This window comes from Vigna unguiculata, chromosome 5 (assembly GCF_004118075.2).
Source record: "Vigna unguiculata cultivar IT97K-499-35 chromosome 5, ASM411807v1, whole genome shotgun sequence".
NCBI classification, from domain to species: domain Eukaryota; kingdom Viridiplantae; phylum Streptophyta; class Magnoliopsida; order Fabales; family Fabaceae; genus Vigna; species Vigna unguiculata.
Window position 1 is genome coordinate 488,322 of NC_040283.1, and position 19,868 is coordinate 508,189.

Here is a 19,868-nt window from a genome sequence, read left to right on the forward strand (position 1 = left end):
ATAATTTTAAAAGATAATCAAATTTCTTTATAATTTAGATATCATGAAGTGTCTAGAATTATAGTGGTGTTATAACATAATTACATAAAAAATGTGTAGTTTGTAAGTCCAATTTCTATAATGAGTTTTATATGTTGTTTTCTGCTGAGTATTAAAAATATACTATTCTGGTACTTTAAAAATAATTTTAATACATTTTAAAAGTTTAAAATTAATGATAATCAATGTATTTTGAAAACACAGAAGAGGAACAACAAAAAATAACCAGTAAAAAATCCAAACTTGTAAATTTTAAGACAAAAAGGAAAATAAAAACATAATGTTTAAACATTTAACAACTATAATAAATTTGTATACAAGGTAACTAGGAAGATTGTTTCTATTTATGAAACGAAGAGTCTTTCAAATTTTACTACATTAAATAGTGGAAGTGCATGTTATTTTCTTTTTTTCATAATAAATAATCTTCTAATCTATAATATTAAATACTAAAAGTAAGATTTAAGAAAGTTTTAAGTTATTTATAAAACTGAGCATTTTTATTTAATTTTATTACATTTTTATGATAAGTATTTAAAATTTGTATATTTTTTATTTAAGTTTTTGTCATTTAATTTGTTTATTAATTGGAATAATGTTATTGTTACATCTTATTTTTTATCGAAAATTTAAATTTGAGTATAATTTTTCAAGTTGAGTAGAAATAAGTAAATTAAACATCACATAAAAAAAGAAAACTCATAAATTTATTGTCGATTTTGACTTGAAAGCTCTATCTGTTCTCATGTAAGTTGAATTATGTGTTATATATCCCAAGTGAATCCCGGTTCAAATATCCATCAGTTATATTGTGTTCTTATCCAAAGATGAATTTTGGGAAGAGTGAGTTAATGGATTTGATATATTTGAAGGTTAAATTTATATTGTTTCTTTTAAAAAATTTAAAAATAAAAGTGGATAAGGTAAAGTTAATGAAAGATTTTGAAAGATGTGATAGATGTGATAGAATAAAAATGTTTAAATAGATTAAAATGCAAGATTATTATTTTATTCTTATAGTTAAAATTAATATATTTTTATTTTTATTTATTTATTATTATTATTATTATTATTATTATATTATATATACTCAATGGTCAAACACATTCAATATCCAATTGTCAAACACTTCCGAAGGTTGAAAGACCCCAGAACCAATTCCCGCACCTTCACATATTCAGACAACCCCACCTCACATTCTATGCACTTGCTGAACCACCTTCATGCAGCCTTGCCATCTACATGCATAACCGGTTCCCTCACGCATATGGAAGTATGCAAAATCAGCTTGTAACCGATTCCTTGATTCTCGTTAATATAATAAAAGTAATGTCTTAAAAAGTCTCACATCATCTATGATAAGATAGGGAGTGTGTGATAGTAACTATATAATAGACTATAAGTCCATGGTATTTCTTACCCTAGTTAAAAGCATTTAAAGTTTGTAATTAACTTTTCTTATATTCTTGTAGTTGAGTGTTCTGAAATTTGGGTTAAATTATTGTTTTGGAGATAGTGGATGTACTTGAATTCAAAGGATATGGGAGAGTGATCTATGTGTTGTACATATTTTTACATAGTGTTATTCTTTGGTTGTCATTAAACAACGACGGTAGTTTTTCTCCATATTTGAATTTGGAATTTTCACGTATATTGTTGTATATTTATTTCTATGTTAGTATTGTGATTCTCAGAAGTAGAGACTGTGCATTTTCTTCAACACTCATCCAAGGACGGTTCAAGGGCTTGGAAGGCCAAAAACAAACTTAATAATAAGGTCTTTCATTTAAAATTTACTTTTCAAGTTTTTTATGTAAAAATTATTTATTAAATTGTCAAAATTAATTATATTTATCATTTCTTTTTTTTAATAAATAATAAGGTTAATTTATTTAACCTTTTTATATATTTTTAATTGTTATCATTCTCAAACTCAAACCAACTACTTCTTTTCTATTATTGTTTTCATCTATATTTATATTGTTATTTTTTGTTCATTCAAAGAGCACAACATCATTATGTAATTCATTTTTTCTTATCTATTTTTATAAATTTATTCATAGCTCCTTTTTGCGATGAAATTAAAGTCTTGCCTTTTTTCTTCTTATGTATTTTTTATCTTTATTCAAATTCTCTAGTTGACATATCTATATTTTTATATAAAATAAATATTATAATATATTAAAGATTACTAAAAATAAGTATATAAAAAGAATGAGTTAAAACAACAAAATCTGAGTCTAGTTGTCAAGAAAGTAAGCTTAATATTGTAGTATATTGAAATATCAAGTCTTAACTATTTCATAAAACTGTAAAATTTATTTTGAGATCAATCATTAATAAAAAAAATTATTGTACTTTTCAGCTAGAACACTAAACCCTAATCTCTAAACAAAACCAAGCAATAGAAACACATTTTTAATCCTAACACAAATCCAATAAATAGAATAAAAACAACATCAACGAAAAATATATTAACCAATAACGAGAATTAAAATATTAGTACACACAAACAGTATGAGATTAAAGGAATGAAGTATGTCAAAACTCTAAAAAGAAGAACTCTATAATAGAATAAAACAAAGAGAGACCAAGAGTTGAATAAGTATAAGAGGAGTGTCAGACAGAGACAGAAAAGAAGAAAATAAAATCAAAATTAAGATCATATAAAGATAAAAGAAGAAGATAGAATCCAAATTAAAATCACAAAGAGACAGAAAAAATAAGTAGAATCCCAATTAAAGTAAAAAAAAAAAGTATAAAAAAAATAAAACCAAAATTGATTATAAGGGAATAAAAATAACTAATCTCCTAAACAAAATTATAATTTTTGGAAAAATATTTTAACTCATTTAATATCGTCTTAATACAAATAAAATATAAGATGCATTAATTATAGTTTAATTAAATTTTTTTATCAAACATAAACTTATAATTAATTTAAAAAATGTATATTTGTACCAAATTTTTTAGGTCTTTTTTATCTTAATCATAATTTTATAATTAATTTAATAAAAATATATTAATACTAAAAAAAATTAAAACAATTTTTCTTAAACATATTTTTATAATTAACTTAATAGAAGAATATTAGTACTTAAAAAAATTAGATTTTTCCTTTTTCAAAGATCTAAAGCGAACATCTTATCTTTGATCTCCACTCGTAGCAACACAAAAGCATTCTAATTACATCTTCCATCCCGCTTATAATTACCTAGATCAATTCAATTAATTAATGAAAAATTAATTAATTAGATAATTTACATTGACTGAATTTTAACTTATTTATTTATTTATTTTGGTAGAGTATTTCAATTGCTATAAAATGAATAAAATTATGCAAATATTAAAAAATTATTAATGTTATTTTTCAATTAATGTTATACTGCTGACTTCTTTTTTAAGTCGATTTTAATTAATGTTATTTTTCAACTAAAGTTCTTTAAGATTGTTTCAACGGAAATTGATAAAAATAATTTTGATAGAGGTCAATTAAAATTACTTTTTGTTGAAATCAATTACAATTATTTAAATTGTCATGGATGATAGTTACTTTTACGATGTTGATGCTTTAAATTTATTTTTCATTTTATGAATGTAATTTGAAAGTTTCTTTAATTTGCATTGGTAAAGAATTAAACTAGTTAATATTGACGAAAAGTGTCGTAGTTAACATTAAAAAATATATAAGAATATGATACATGAATTTAAGAATGTACCAAAATTAAGAATTAAGAATTTGAGGAATACACAGATATTGATTTAGAGAAGAAAAAACAGCCTTTATATAAGCTAATGTGGAAATTAGAATTGATTAGAGTATAAATAAAATTTGGATTGTAGATTAAGTATACTAATTGAGAGATATTAAGAGATTAAGTTGGATCAATAATCAAGGTAAGATTCAGTTGAACTATTTTAGGTGTCTTCCATTACATATATATGAAGTAAATTTAGTCATCTAGTCACACGTCATATTGCTTGGCATCAAGATTTACTTAAACTGATAATAACTCACCTTATTCTACAAGTCTCTAATTAAAATACAAACATGCAATAAATGGTTAATGCTTTTGCGGAACAAGTGAGCCTGTGTTTATTTTACAAAGCAAGTTTGGGTCTTTGTTAAAAATGTACTTTGAAAAGAAAAAAATGTACCGAAGCAGCTCCAAAAACCAATGTTCTTGGTTGTACTAATCAAATCCCACGTTTTGGAAACCTTCTCCCTGATAGTGCTGCTCTTTGAAGAACCTAAAATAGACAGGGCCAACATAAGTTTATTGATTTAGTTTCTCTCTCCCCAGAAAACTATATGCAAAAACTATATGCAAGTTAAACATGATGAAACAATTCAAAAGTTTTCTTCTCTGTTCACATATAACATGATCACGTATAACATAAGATTATTGCAGAAAGACAAACCACAACCACCTGAATAGGTTACCTTGCTGGTTAGATCACTGCCTAATCCTCTTTAAAAAACAATTCTCTTTACCAAAATATCACCACATTTAATCTTCTTAAAAAGTTCAGTACATGCTGTAATAACTTGATGAAGAGAAATTAATTCTTTGCTCAACTAGCAACAGACAACTGAACCTTTATTTGGCTATATTTATCAACAATTTATTCACCCAAAATAAACTTCTAATATTAGAGCAGTGGCATCTGGACGTTAACAGCAGGTAGTAGTAGCAGCAGCATTTGATTTCCCATTATTTCCTCAAGTACGATAGAAACATGACCCATATATTCAATTTTGCACTTATCTTTTTGGTACGAACTACGTCTTAAGACTTAAGGTGGGCATTGTATCCAAAATATATAATTAGAATTCCAACAATGATATCTCCAGGAATGCAACAACGAAAATGGTTTACCTGGGTAAATTAAAAACATGTTGGTTAAGAATTAAATATTCATGGGAATACTTTAAAATTCAAAAGTATTTCAAAAGAAAACAAGTTGGAGGGGGAATGAAATTACTACATGATGCATCAATTATCCAAAGGCGAATATAAATATATCAAGTTACAATCAAATCACGACGACTCTTAAATTGTATTATACCTTAAGTGAAAAGAATTGCATTTTAATTATTAACTATAACTTTTAACCAAATGACAAATACCCAATTGAACAATTAATACTAGAGATAAAGTCACAAATTCAATTTTTAGTGGAACAATTGTCAATATAACTTTTAACCAAATGACAAATACCCAATTGAACAATTAATACCAGAGATAAGGTCACAAATTCAATTTTTTAGTGGAACAATTGTCAATAAAGAGATTGTTGCAAATTACATCAATTATTCTAAGACAAAATTAAACCCTAATTATTATACTTTTGATCTAGTGATAAATACTCAATCTAACAATTAATATTAAAGAGAAGGTCACAAATTTGATGGAAATATTGTTGTGAGTTGCATCAAGTGTTTTATGAAAGAGGTCAAATGGATCAAGTAACAATGAAAAAGAGGTACATCCTAACTATTAGTTATATTTTAGCATAGTAATTATCAATTCAATCCAACAAAAATAAGTAATAGAATTATAGGATAATTTCCAATATTCTCACGATGACAACACCCGCCACAATGCACCCTTACCATGAAAATAGGAATGAGACATAAGAGTAAAGTGAATCATAATCAGAAAACATTTCCAACTAAGGTTTTAAAATAATCCAAAGAACATCATATGAAATTTCAGTCACAAAAAAAAAGTGCTGCAGCACAATTTATTTCTTGGTTCCACCAATAGGCATATTATGAAATTTCAGTTAAAACTATTACGTCTCAAAAAAAGATATCAAGTAGACAATCAATTTCTTAGCGCAGATAATAATGTGCCATTGAACATAGCCTTCGTAGTTCCCCTGTATTTTAGGGATCTGGACTTGGTTACAAGATTTTCAGGTTACCAATGTTCGTGCAAAAACAATCACCGAACAGTATCCCCAAGCCGTGACAAATGCCTAAATTCCTAAGCGGATGAGAGGCTAGATAGAATCATTAAAAAAAATACAAATTTGCAAAAGATGCATACCTAAACTCCTATAAAATATCATATATATAATCTATACCTGAGAAAAAAACAGTGCTAGGTGCAATCCTCAACATGTTCACCAACGGAACCTCAACAATTCCAGATCCCGAAACCGGTAAGTAACAAACCCCCACCACCTCTCAATATTTTACAATGAGAGGCAAAGGGGTGAGGGTGAACTTAAATTGAAAAGGAGAAATGGCTATATCATCTCCCGCTAAAGTATTAACTCAAACTAGGGGAAGTGCCACAAGCATATTCACTCAAAACACAAGAATGGAATGGAAATGACACAGCCATCTGTTCTGCACTTCAAATTTCACAATATTACGTACAACAATAAAATTTCAGTTACCGGTCTTAATTTCTGTTCCAAAGATACTGATTATTTCCAGTTCAGAAAAACAAAACTAATCATTCAGTTCCTATCCCTCTCTCGCTTTCACTAGCGATACCAACCAGGCCAGAGCAAACAAACTGAACACTACTCACCAATCCAAGCCTTACGCCTCAACATTCAGAGAAGCACAATCTCAACCAACAATTCATCAGCCAAAAACAAAATTAAAAAAGGCAAAGAGACAGAAGTTTAGATTTTACAATTCAAAATAGCATCAACTCAACGCGCGATGATTTGCCACGAGACCGCCACTTTACGCTTGTTCCTATGCGCCCAAGCGTCGCTATTCCTTCTCCACTTCCGAACCTCCAACGTCTCCTCCCCTTTCCCACGTGGCGCGAAGAATGGAGCTCTCGAGGCCGCAACCGCGATCCGCGGCAATCCGAGAGAAGAAACCGATTCCAATTCCGATTTCGTATCCCGTCCCTTGGCCTTGGACGAGAACGCAGACAGGAAAACGTCTCTAGTGGAAGTTCCAACGCGCGGCAACATCGAATTGAGCGCGAACACGCCACGAATGCTGTTACTGTCAGTGACGGAGGGATTGAGGGCTAGGAGCTTGGACGAGCCGGCAGCGTCGGCGGCGTCGCGACGTTGGCGGTGGTAGACACCGTGTACCCAGCGAACGAGTGCGATGTCGGAAGAACGGTTAGGGTCGTATTCGATCCGTTCGACGACACCCAGGGAAGAAGTGGTGTTCCGTTTGAGATCGACGGTTCGTTGCAGCCGCTTAGCTCCGCCGCCTCTGTGAAACGACGTTATGCGCCCCGACGAGTTTCTGCCGGCGGTCTTGCCGCTTCCGAACGTAAACTGCCTCAGTGCTCTCTTCACACCAGACATTGTTTCTTCTTCTTCCTCTTCCAACTTCAAGTTAGGGTTCCTGATTTGCTTACTACTCTCTTTCCACGCTATTTTCTTCAGGTTAGTGTTATTTAGAAAAAAAAATATATACATAAACACAATAATAAAAAATAAAATATTAAGAACTTAGTTATATTTTCAATCGTGTCTTCTTTTTTTCTTTTTTTAGTTCACTTAATTGATAAAGCATAGAAAAGAAGAAAATGCACTGCTATAAAATTATCATGTTATGCACTGACATTTATTTCTGATAAATACAATTTATAAAATATTTAGATAAAAATGACAATCGAAGGCTGATGTAGTATAATAAAAGTTATTTTTATTAATTTTACTTCAATACTTTATCTTTTTATTCTTAGTTTGTCCACTCTTATCGGTAATTTTTTATATTTTCATTAATTAGAACAAAAGGAGGATGATTTTAATACTTGAAAAATATTAAAATACTCTGGGCAAAAATCATGATACGTTCAAGTTAACGTGTTCTTATTAAAAGACTATTAAAAGATTATATAAACGCAATCAAACAATGTAATATAACAAAAAACAATAATGTAAATACTCATTTTGTATATTTCAGTTTGTATTCTTTTTCCTTTCATTTTTCTCAATGATGAAATGTTTCTTTTCAAGATGAAGGCAATAAAAAAATGCTTTATAAGAAGAGATTCAGTAATGAAAAAGCAAAAAGACTTCAAACAGTTTTAACTTTGTCTTAAAAGATTATTATTTATTTAAATTCAATTGTAATTTTAATAATACACTCTTAATAGCCATTTGCGGAGTTTTATAAAGAGTCAACTCATTATAACAGATAAAAATACAAGTGCAATGATAAATTATTCTTTGGGTCTATTTGATCTTTTCACAAATTACACTGATTACACCATTTTAAGTAAAACTAATATAGCTGAATCCACTCTTTGCGAGTTGCCACAAAATGGGCCTTTCCATCAACCACTCACCTTTCAAGATATAAAAAAATAAAATAAAAGCAAACTAACATTTATAGAAATTATCAAAATATCTCAATCACCTGAAATTAAAATTAGAAAATTGTATATCAAAATTATTTTTGCAATAAAAATAGTATAAATCAATTGGAATAAGAAAATTAAATAACAAAATGCAAATATTACAAAAAAGAGTCTGATAATGTTATTATAAACAAGTAAATTGTAGAAATAGAATGGTTAGCCCATCATGAGGTTGGCCCATGGTTACAAACACAATAGTTCCGTCTAACATATGATATAGGGATTTTTTTTTTCTCCAAAATTTCTTTTTGCACTTCAATTTTTTTTTTTAAATTTTAAAAATACTCTTTAATTATTTGAGTAAAGTGTTCCATCTCCCCTCTCCCTCGCGTGATAGGGTTTTATTTTTTCATTTTTTAAGAGTTTCTGAAATATGTATGATGCATATTTTTCAGTTCTTTAAAGCGTTAGATCACTAGATTTACCTCGTTTTAATACCTAACATGTATTTCAAAATAATTTCACAAATTCAAAAAAAATAAAAAATTTCAATATTTCCATTTTGAATTAATTTACTTTTGTAATGTTTTATTTGGATAAAGTTTGAATTGTAACCAATATCAGCTTTATGTACGAATAATGTGTGGTAAGAAAAGAATAATTGAGATCCTATTTTGGCCTTGTTGAGTGTTTCATGATGATAACAGAAATATCTGTGATCTTAGCAGAGCAAAGAAAACCTGACATCTTCGCATTATTAATAAGAAAATCTGAGAAGAAAATAAGAAAAGTTCTTTCATAAATTAAAATTGTAAGTTAATTTTATTGAAATTTTTCTAAAAATTTATTAGCTATTTATCTTCGCATTATTAATATTCGATCCTCAAGGGGGAAAACTTTCATCTCTTATTCTCAAGTGTTTTGGACGTGATATTATGCTAGTTAATGTTATTCGTGATGATATTATTTTTAAAATATTGCTATGACTAAAGTAATACCACTGGTTCAAAAACAAACAGTTTAGATAAGGAAATGTTTTTTTTTTTTTTAAACAAAAGATACACATAAATATATTTTTATAATGTCGTTAAAAATTATTTCCACTTGGATAGACAAAAAGAAATTCATAAACAACTTCATTAAAATATCTTATTATTTTCTGAAAATGGAACTTTTGTATTCGATATAAGATTTTCTATTCCTCTTTAACTTTTAACAATAACATTATTTATTCATCTTAACATCATTTTTAAATAACTTGAAAAACGACCTTTAATTAAAATTTTAAATTATAATAAAATAAATTTACTAAGATGTTGTTTAATTCCACATAATATTTTTTTAAAAGGATAAATAACTCTACATGCAACTAAATAAGGAACATCAGTTAGTCTCACACTATAGGTTTAAAAAATATCAAAACCTAAAAATACATATAATCTTATTAAAGAATACTAATTAAAACAGTTACTCGTGCGACTAACTGAAACAACTATAATAATTAAAATTAAAAATAATAATACAACATTATCCATAAAAATACATAAATGTGTCGATGTAAGAAATGATATGGACTAACTTAAACTAGGCACGGGTTAATCATTAACTATGTCATCTCATAAAAATAATAGCAATCGAAAAACGATATCATATATTTTATACACTTATATCGAGTATTAAAAGGCTGATTATGATAATTAAAAAAGATGAAGCATGATAATGGACTCATCTGAGCTCAAATGAAGTGGAAAAAATAACAAAGAAAAAACAGAAAACATTTGAATAATGCAAGAAAATTGATGGAGGATTTAAGCATTTAGCAAGATCGAAAAAGTTGAAGTGGATATTGTAGTAAAGTTGGTGAGGTGGTGACCAAATCCAATCCACTAAACAATTCTGGTTAAGATTAAATAATGATGATTAATGATGAAGGTTTTCCAATTAATGAAGCATTAAATTCAATGAACATAGATTGAAAATGGAGTTTGGTGGGAACCACAGAAACCCTTTGTCCATGGCAGAATCGCCCATAGGACTCAACCCAAACCAGAAACCAGTCATTGGTTTTTCAGAAAACCGGTGTTAGCAATAATAATCAATTATTAATTAAGTAAACTAAATTAAAAGATGGTTCCCAAAAACCAGGAGCTAAAGTAGAGAGAGAGAGAGAGAGATTCCAAGTAAATTGGCAAACATTTTTTGCATTTTTCAAAGGCCGCAATTCTGACATTCCAACCTAATATACTTAGTAATTGCTAAACGCTAAACGCCACGCGCTCTCTTAAATAAACCATTATCAATGTTTCATTCCCTCGCACGAATCACTTTCATCTCTTTTTCACACGTGTTCTTCTTTCAAATTTTGCCACCTTATCACCTTTTTTATTTTTATTTTTTATATTAAATATATTAAAATTGAAAAACAATTAAGACAAAAAAATAAGAGTTCATTTATCGTATCGTACCAATAACTAACTACAAATGCGATGAAAATGAAATAAAGAGGGAGTTCAACACATTTTCATGTAATATGATATTTTAAATAATTATATTTAGGATAAAATGGAAAATGAGGTATTCGAACGTTGACCGGTCATATGTGTCATGTGATTTTCATGACCCCGTGGTGGGTCTTAATTATTTATTTAGTTACTCTAAAATAAGAAACGTGTAAAATTAGAAAATGGTTTTCTGTGAATGCAAATAAATTAAATTTGCCTAATATTAAGAATGAAGAATTTTTCCATTTAATATATTCTCTAAATTTAATGAAGTCAAATAATTAATCTAATTATCCACTTTATATACAGGAAGCATTGCAAATGTGATGCTTTATAACTAAGAAACTATCAGTTAAAAAGGCATTTTTGATTTCTTTCTTAATTTTATCACTTTTACTTAAAGATTTAATCTTAAAATGTATTAATGTTTGTCTGATGTTGCAAATTATCTCATTATTCTCGCTAAAAAATTTTCAATAATTTTTTTTGTCTGGGTGAAACAGAAAAATAAAAGAGAAACCTATGAAACAAAATAAATAATATAAAAAGAAAACTAGAATATTTTGCGAGGTTGTATCGTTGATTTTCCTCAAAATCTGGAAGCTGTAGCTGTCCTACTTTTCCAACTAATTATGGGTTTGAATTTATTGTTTTGGCCCCAACTTTTTTTCATTTTTCTTCTCATCCTTATCTCATGCACTTTTTGCATTCACCTACACTAAATAGAAGATATTTTCAATACTATTAAGATATTTTTGCATCATGACACATTAAACTTGTCAATTTATTTGTATTTTTAAAATGTGTTAGATACGAAGGAAAATCATGGCATCGACAGTGAATTATAATTGTTAAGTAATTGTCACATTTTTTTTGATAAATAAAAACAGTGGAGTATCTTGTGACAATATATTTAGAGGGTAAGCAGCATTTACAGTTTTTCTAAATAAATAAAAAAGTAATTATAAATGCATTTTTATCCTTTATCAATTTTTTTTTAATATTCTATTTAGATGACAAAACTGTGAGCAAAGAGTAGGCAATATTTCAATGTAATATAAGTGAATCTTTGACTCTAGAATTAGAAGTCTGGGCTACACACAGGACCACCACGACTCAAGAAATAAATCTTATAACTGATATCATATCTTATCTTATAAACTCTAAAATAATTATTCATTTATTAAATTAATTATAAGCATATAAAGTGAATATCTTCATACACACGCATATGTTTTAAGCATTGATATCTTTACTATGATTAAACTGATTTTAATTATTTAGTAACATTAACTTTGATATGAATGGTGCACTGAAAATAAATTTTTAGAAGAATTACAGTGTTCAACATAGAAAGAAAACACGTGAGGAAGAAAGTGATTGGTACTAGCCGTATACAAATCGATTTTGAGTTGCATGTTCATGCAACTTGCTTCCATTTTTCTATATTTTTTATTTTTTTTCAAGAATAATAAAGTCAGTTTGACTCTAAAAAAAAACAATTACTAATATTTTTTTTTGTATTAAAAGAAAGAAATTATTCTTTTTGTACCAAAACCAAAATATTTTGGGTATTGCGACGCATATTCATGAATTCAACGCTAATAAATATTACCTTTTAAATGTATATTTTGTTGTGTGGAAAAATCATAAGCATAATCATAAGCATAATTATAACAATGGCTAAAATGAATTTAGATTTTAAATTAAAATTAGGCTTAAATACCTTTTTGGTCCTCATTTTCGTAGTGTTTGTTGCAGATGGTCTTCATTTTAACAGAATGTTTAAAATTGTCCTCATTTTTACCGAATGTTTAAAATGGTCCTCATATTTGCAATTCGTGTTTTATTTGGTCATTTTCTGTAACGCCGTTTAAATCATTAATGGAGCATTGTACAAGTGGCACGGTTTGTATTAGGGTGTGTTACGTGTACTGTACATGTGTGGTAATTAGATATTTGGGGATAAATAAGTGAGCTAGGATTTTGGTAAGAAATGTTTGGGCAGTTGGTGAGTTTTGGCAATCTTGTTCCTCCATTCCCAATTGGTGTTGTTGCAATCTTCCTCTTCCTGCAATCTCATTATATAGGTATGTTACGGTCTCAATCTTCTTCCTTTACCTTTGGTTGTAATCGTTAGAGGCAACCGTGTTGTATCACTTCGTGCACTGTTGGTGATTTAACGAGAAATTGATTAACCCTGATTTGTAGCTGCAGAGAGATGACAACTTTGAGGATGGCAAGAACTTCAAATATTGGTAGAAAATTTTGGGTACAATCTGTTTTTATTTTTGTGTTAATAATAAATTGGTTTTAATTTTTGGTTTATTGATTTACAGAGTGGTGGTTCCAATAATGTGGGTTGCAACTTTTTCAAATGGTGGTGTTGATGAAAATGATGTCATCATCATGACACAAATGAGACAGATTAATGATTTGGAGAAGTCATTGAAGGTTGATGAGAAGAGGCTGCAATTAGTAATGGTTCACTTGTGTTGTTATTGTATTATTCGTACTGTTATTGTGTAATCTTTTAAAGTCCAATCTGTTTTGTACTATTGTTAAATGAAGAAATGAATTAGTTTGACTATGTTGATATTAGTCCCAACATGTTTAAAATGACATCTTAATCTGAGCATTGAAGTAACTGATATTGATATAAGCTTGGGAAAAATTAAATTGATCTAAGTCTGGAAGAAGTTAAATTCATAACATTAATTCATCTTCATCAAAATGCACTACATCAATGTTTGGCAAGAGTGAAATTGAACGAAGTTTAAGGAAAGTCAAAATGCAGTACATTAATAATGAATTCTACATCAGAAATTCCAAAAAACAACTAAGACGTTTATAGCTGCTATCATGGTCTCCTCCTAATCTGTAATTTCATCCTAAACTGTTGAGATGATTACTGGAAAATTGAAATGAAGAACGCAATTGCAATCAAATAATGAAATGGTAAGTATTAGTTGTTTCCTCTGCAAATCCGAACTCAAGAAAGACGAAGATGAAGAAATTTTCCTAATTGCAAAATTTTTCCTAAATTAAAAAATTAAAGTTAATTAGCCAGATGTACAGTACACGTAACACACCTTAATACAAATTGTGTCACCTGTACAATGTTAAACGACGTTACAGATAAGGACCAAATAAAACACGAATTGCGAAAATGAGGACCATTTTAAACATTCGGTAAAAATGATGATCATTTTAAACATTCTGTCAAAATGAGGATCATCCACAATAAACATTACGAAAATGAGGACCAAAAAGGTACTTAAGCCTTAAAATTATATTTCACGAAAGTTAATAGAAAATAATTTGTACGTCTACATAAACTGATTTACTTTGTTAAGAGTTATTTATGGATAAATTTTACATAGACACGATTAACTTTTTTGGTATAGAGTGTCTAAGATTGAAGTTAGTAGAAGATATATACGTTAAGAAACAGTAAGTACAAAATATTAATTATTTTTAGACAAATAAGTAAGAAATAGGTACTCGAGATGAAAGCCTTTTAAATGACTCTTCTCACTTTTAAAAAAGTGTGGCACACAAATTCTAAATGACAATAAAATGAAATTAACTTTCTTAATTTTTCCACCTGATTTCATGCTATCGCAGTCAACAATCTTGGTGTTGGAAAGAAAGAATAGTTAGAGTGTATCTAACATCCCACTAATATCTTCCTAACAATTATATTACCACTAATTATTACGAGACAATATAATCAAATAAGTTTTCATTTTTCACATGAAATTATATATATATATATATATATATATATATATATATATATATATATATATATATATATATATTACTTAGTATCAAAATTTAACTGTAAAATCCTAAGATTATGTGTAATTTTATTTAATATATTTTCAATTGATCTCGTGTATGATCATGACAAAATAAAATTGTATGTATAAATATTTTTTATGAATTACCTATTACAATACCTCTTTACTTTCTTGGATGAATACATTCAATTTAAGTAAAAATAAACCTATTTAACAGTTAATTTAATTAAAAAATCACCTAATTAAAATGAAAAATAATTTTTTTATAAATATTTTTCTTATGATTTATCATCCATTTTTATGTAACATATATAACCACACACTTATATATATATATATATATATATATATATATATATATATATATATGGTGTGTGTGTTCTTTTATGTTTTTGATTATTTAATTAGTTATAAAATATTATATTTATTTTTTTAATTTACTTATATTTTTGTTATGTAGTGAAATAGTTGAGTCATTTTTTTATATTCTTTTATTTAAATTTATACTCTTTAATATATCACGTCACGTCTACTTATTTATGTAAATGTATTTTAGTTATTTTTTTATATTGTATTTCTCGAAACATTAGCCTTTAATAATTTGAAAATATGTATTAAATAATAATATTAAAAAGAAAGTAAAAGTGAATAAATTTTTAATTTAACAATCTTGGAATAAAGGGAAATTTTTATATACTCTATTATTATTTTTATACATTTTCAACGATGTTTTTTATATTAGATAAGTCTCTATGTACTCTGTTATTAATTGTTATTAATTTTTATACATTTTTAATATATATTTTTTTCTTATGCATAAAACTTATTGTTGGGCATGTTTACGTCACGTGTTTATACTTCTATTATATATTTCAAAAAATTGTAAAGATATAAAATATTGAGGTTATATCATGATTAATGTTCTTTGTATTAACTTGTCAAAATTTCGAATAACTGAATTTTATTGAATCAATGGTCATTTATAAACTAAGTGGAAAAAATCAATTTTCAAATAAATGAATTTTTTTAAATGTATAAATGATTGTCGAACAACAAAGTAAAAAGGCCCAACATGTTACATTTTAACTATCAAGAAATGACCACCTATGGTCTCACTAATTTGAACTTAAAAGATTATAATTCAAATATCCTAACATACTTTTAGTTTTTTTTAAAAAGTACAATATTTTGTACTAAGAAAAATAATTATCATTTTGTCATATTTTTACCCATATCACAACATATTTAAAGTTTCACACTAACAATTAGACAAATTTATCATTTTGATTACTAGAAGACAATATTAATTATTAATGTATATCAAGAAATCAATTAAATTCACAATCTTCAAATTATTATCACAAATTTCTAAAAAAAATCATTATCACATATCACGAACAAATTTGCTAACAAAAAATAACAACTAATAATTATCGATAACAAAAAATTAAAACACTATGAATATAATTTAACAAGATATATTCTCTACAAAAAATCAAAAAATTGTCATTAAATTACGTCTACGAATAATTTATCCTCTAAGATGTTAACAAATTGCAATTTCCTCCATAAAAACAACACTATAAAAAATAGCGAAAACTAAACTCACTTAAAATGAAATTTGATTGGACAAGAGTGTTTTACTCTTTATTAGATATCTAAGAGATTCATCTCTATAAAGGAATAAGCAACTATTTAAAAAATCTAAAAGAAAAGTATTTTTTTTTAAATAATATTTTTTATAAAAAAAATTAAATAATTATTTTTTAACTTAAATGGTTAAATATGGCTAATTCATATTATTTAAATTACGTTTAATCTTAAATAAATTAATTCGATCGTTAGGGTCATATTATTTAAACTACGTTTAATCTTAAATAAATTAATTCGGTTGTTAGGGGGGAAACATAAAAAAACTTGTCATACTCAAATTAAAGTATTATGAAATATATTTTTTGTGTGTTTTAAATATTAAAATCTTAATGTGTCATTTGTAATTTCTAGTATTATTGAACTATGATATTGTATTTCTCTGATATTATTTTATGCGTAATTGAATTGTTATTTTTATTTCAACCAAATGAATTTGAAGTAAAAGTATTGTTTTATCATTCCCATAGAATTCAGTCCATGTTTATATGAAACAGATTATTTTTGAACAATAACTTTAATGAGTAAAATTTCATTTTAGTTATAAAATGTAATGAAAAAGGAACAATGATAGCGAGATGTCGGAAACACTTTAAATAGTTAGATGAGCAAAGGTATATTTTATTGATATGGGTTTCATCAGTAGTTGGAGCATTTTGAATAAATATTATTGATGAATTTAATAATAATGGGTGCGATTTAAAAAATATGGGAGAAGTGAAGTTAGTTAGTTAGATTAGAAGATAGATAAAATGTTTTTTTGAGAGAAGGAACAAATGCACGTTGATTTTGATTTAATAAGATAGTTTTTTTGGTGATTTAAATTTTGGTAAACTTTGGATTAGAACCAAACGCGACGCCCCACACGCCCATCTCATCTTCAAAACCATTGGCTTTAATGCTTTTCCCTTTCATCAACCGCGCCCACAGTCATAAGACCAAAACCGGAAACCAGTATCCGGTTTTCAAAAAAACCGCTTTCCATCCCATTCCAGAAAACCAGGAGCTTTTTCCCTGTTTTTCTTTTTTAATTTTCATTCAAAAACCGCTCTTTGAAGAGAGAGAGAGAGAGAGTGTTGGTGGATGGATCCTCACTCCACAATATGTGGCGATTCGACCGCACTCTGTCACCTGATCGTGATCGCCACGCGCCTCGCTCTTCTATCCTCAATTTTTGTACCCATTTGCATGCTTTTTCTTCATTCCCTCTTTCTCTTTCACCTTTTTCCTCTTTCTCACATCGCGGTGGCAGATTCCGTAATATTACACCCTTTAAAGGGTGGTTTCGGAGGAAGCAAATTTAGGACAACCGTGCAGTGCAAGTTGTGGCAGACACCTCCGAGTCTGTGGCATTTAAGGGTTATCCCACGTCATCTATGTCCCAATAACAAAGGGATGAGTGTCCTTATGATTGGGAGTTGAATGCACGCGTTCTCCCTGAGAGTGTGCTAAAACTAGCTGTTTACTTCCTCGAACTCCAACCTCTTTGAACGTGGAAACCATGGTTTGCCTTTGTGTGTGTTGGTGTTGTAATAATTGTTAAATAAACTACTACTAATACTATAAAACAATTCTTCAGAAACAACTGCGTTCTCCACAACCCAGTACCTGAAAAATCTTTCTCTCTCTCTCTCTCTTTCCCTCTTTCTCTCTCCTTAACCCCCAACAAATATATATCCTCCTTTTGCTCAGTTCTATGATCACAATCTCCTCTTTCTCTCCCACAAAAAAAGTCTCTTCAATTTTTCTTCTTTCTTCTCCAGTCTCCAAGATTCTCAATTGGGTGTTCGAAAATGCGGATGAGCTGCAATGGGTGTCGAGTCCTGAGAAAAGGTTGCAGTGAGAATTGCAGCATCAGACCCTGTTTACAGTGGATCAAAAGCCCAGAATCCCAAGCCAATGCTACTGTGTTTCTCGCAAAGTTCTACGGTCGTGCTGGGCTCATGAATCTCGTTAACGCAGGCCCAGAACATCTTCGTCCAGGTTTGTGTCATTTTCCCAGAATCTGAGTAGTGGGATCAGTGTCGGATAAATAAAAGCTTGTAAATTCCGGCACCGATCATCTTGTGAATTGATTTTGTTTGTATGCATGGAATTTAAATTTACTGAGCTGATGTGTTTTGTTTGATTTTTGCAGCGATCTTTCGTTCGTTGTTGTACGAGGCATGCGGTCGGATAGTGAACCCGATTTACGGTTCAGTTGGTCTGTTGTGGTCGGGGAGCTGGCAGCTGTGTCAAGCCGCCGTGGAAAACGTCTTGAAAGGCGCGCCGATCACACCGATCACGTCTGAAGCGGCGGCTAGCGGGCGGGGCCCACCCCTCAAGGCATACGACATACGCCACGTGTCGAGAGATGAGAACTCCGCCGCGTCGAACGAAACTCAGCAGCAGCGAGTCAAGACTCGGTCTCGGGTCCGGCGTCCGGTTGTCAACGCCAAGCCCATATCCACCACCAACGAAAACAACGGTAGCAAGGGAACCGAATTGGGTTCTTCTGAACCGGGTTTGATGACATGCGAGTGGACCGAAGAGGCGTTGAATCGGTCTGGAAGTCACGAATCGTCGCTGAGCCACCAGTCTGAGGCGGCGAATGCGGTGGAGAGCGAGAGCATGGTGTCGGTGGAGACGGCGGAGACTTCGATCCTCTTCCGAGATGAACCGGATTCAAACCCCAAGATCGTGCAACGAACCGATGATGTTGGTTTGGAGCTTACGCTTGGGTTCGAACCGGTTTCACGTGCGCAGCACGTGGTTCCAGTGAAGAAGAGAAGGATCGAGTTGAAGGATTTTAGCGGCTCGGCCGAGAGTGGGTCGTGCAAGATGGAGCTGGGGCTTGAATGCTCGGCTTGAGCGACTCGTCTCTCGGCTCAGTTTTGATTCCATCGGCTTTATGTATGTCTTTGATACAAGAGATCAGAACCCTTTTGTTGTTTTTTTTTCTTCTTTTAATAATCTTTTTTTTTTTTTTGTAATTGGGTTATTTTTAACCCTTTTTTTTCGGTTGTGAATGCGATGCAGTACAAACTCAAACATGAATGACAACTGTTAAGTAGATTATGAAAAAGGTGCATTTACAGAAAGAAGTTTAAAATACCTTATATTTCAGAACTGAAAAGACAGTAATTCTGTCATAATTAGATTCAATTATTCTATTCTTCAAGAATTTACAATGTTCAATGCTTTTTCAACATATTTTAAACATTAAAAAGAAAAATATCGTAGCAGTAGAGAAACCTGAAAATGAGAGAGAATGGAATTAAGTAATAATACGTAACAAACATTAATTTTTGTTTTAATTTACAGCATCTTCAGAGTTCAAAGCCCAAATTCGGAAAATAAAAATCAGGGTGATGGGTAATAAAGCCATGACTTGTTTGATTATTGGGCTTAAATATGCACGAGTTATTGACATGGGTACAACCGCACACAGTCATAGAAAGCCTTAATAAGTCTCTGAGTTATTTATTAAATTTTATCATATAAATCAAATTCCCATTTTTTTATTTTTTCTGTTTCCACTATCATAAATCATTAATGTCTTTATGAATTAATCAGTGTCAAAACTATGAGGTACG

The 19,868-nt window shown here is 29.3% G+C and overlaps 2 protein-coding genes across 3 annotated transcripts; one reads left to right on the forward strand and one right to left on the reverse strand.

Annotated features, from left to right (window-relative positions):
• Positions 1 to 4,016: 4,016 nt before the first annotated feature.
• Positions 4,017 to 7,429, reverse strand: LOC114185776 (60S ribosomal protein L2, mitochondrial). Of its 2 annotated transcripts, none has more exons than XM_028073685.1 (2): positions 6,696 to 7,429; positions 4,017 to 4,290 (listed from the first exon to the last, which is right to left on the reverse strand). In XM_028073685.1, exon 1 carries the CDS (start codon positions 7,333 to 7,335, stop codon positions 6,715 to 6,717), a length of 621 nt encoding a protein of 206 aa, XP_027929486.1. In that variant the 5' UTR covers positions 7,336 to 7,429; the 3' UTR covers positions 4,017 to 4,290; positions 6,696 to 6,714. The 2 variants fall into 2 exon arrangements, with proteins under 2 accessions (XP_027929486.1, XP_027929487.1); XM_028073686.1 differs by lacking the exon at positions 4,017 to 4,290 and adding an exon at positions 4,395 to 4,919.
• A 10,438-nt stretch (positions 7,430 to 17,867) lies between these two features.
• LOC114186153 (LOB domain-containing protein 41-like) lies at positions 17,868 to 19,437 on the forward strand. Its single transcript, XM_028074182.1, has 2 exons — positions 17,868 to 18,276; positions 18,431 to 19,437. The coding sequence occupies exons 1-2, from the start codon at positions 18,087 to 18,089 to the stop codon at positions 19,141 to 19,143; spliced, it is 903 nt and encodes a 300-aa protein (XP_027929983.1). The 5' UTR covers positions 17,868 to 18,086; the 3' UTR covers positions 19,144 to 19,437.
• The last annotated feature ends 431 nt before the right edge of the window (positions 19,438 to 19,868 follow it).

Coding starts and splice junctions, on each gene's coding strand:
- LOC114185776 (XM_028073685.1), bottom strand. CDS start 7,335: ATGTCTGGTGTGAAGAGAGCACTGAGGCAGTTTACGTTCGGAAGCGGC.
- LOC114186153 (XM_028074182.1), top strand. CDS start 18,087: ATGCGGATGAGCTGCAATGGGTGTCGAGTCCTGAGAAAAGGTTGCAGT. Junction 18,277..18,430: donor CCCAGAACATCTTCGTCCAG/GTTTGTGTCATT, acceptor TGATTTTTGCAG/CGATCTTTCGTTCGTTGTTG.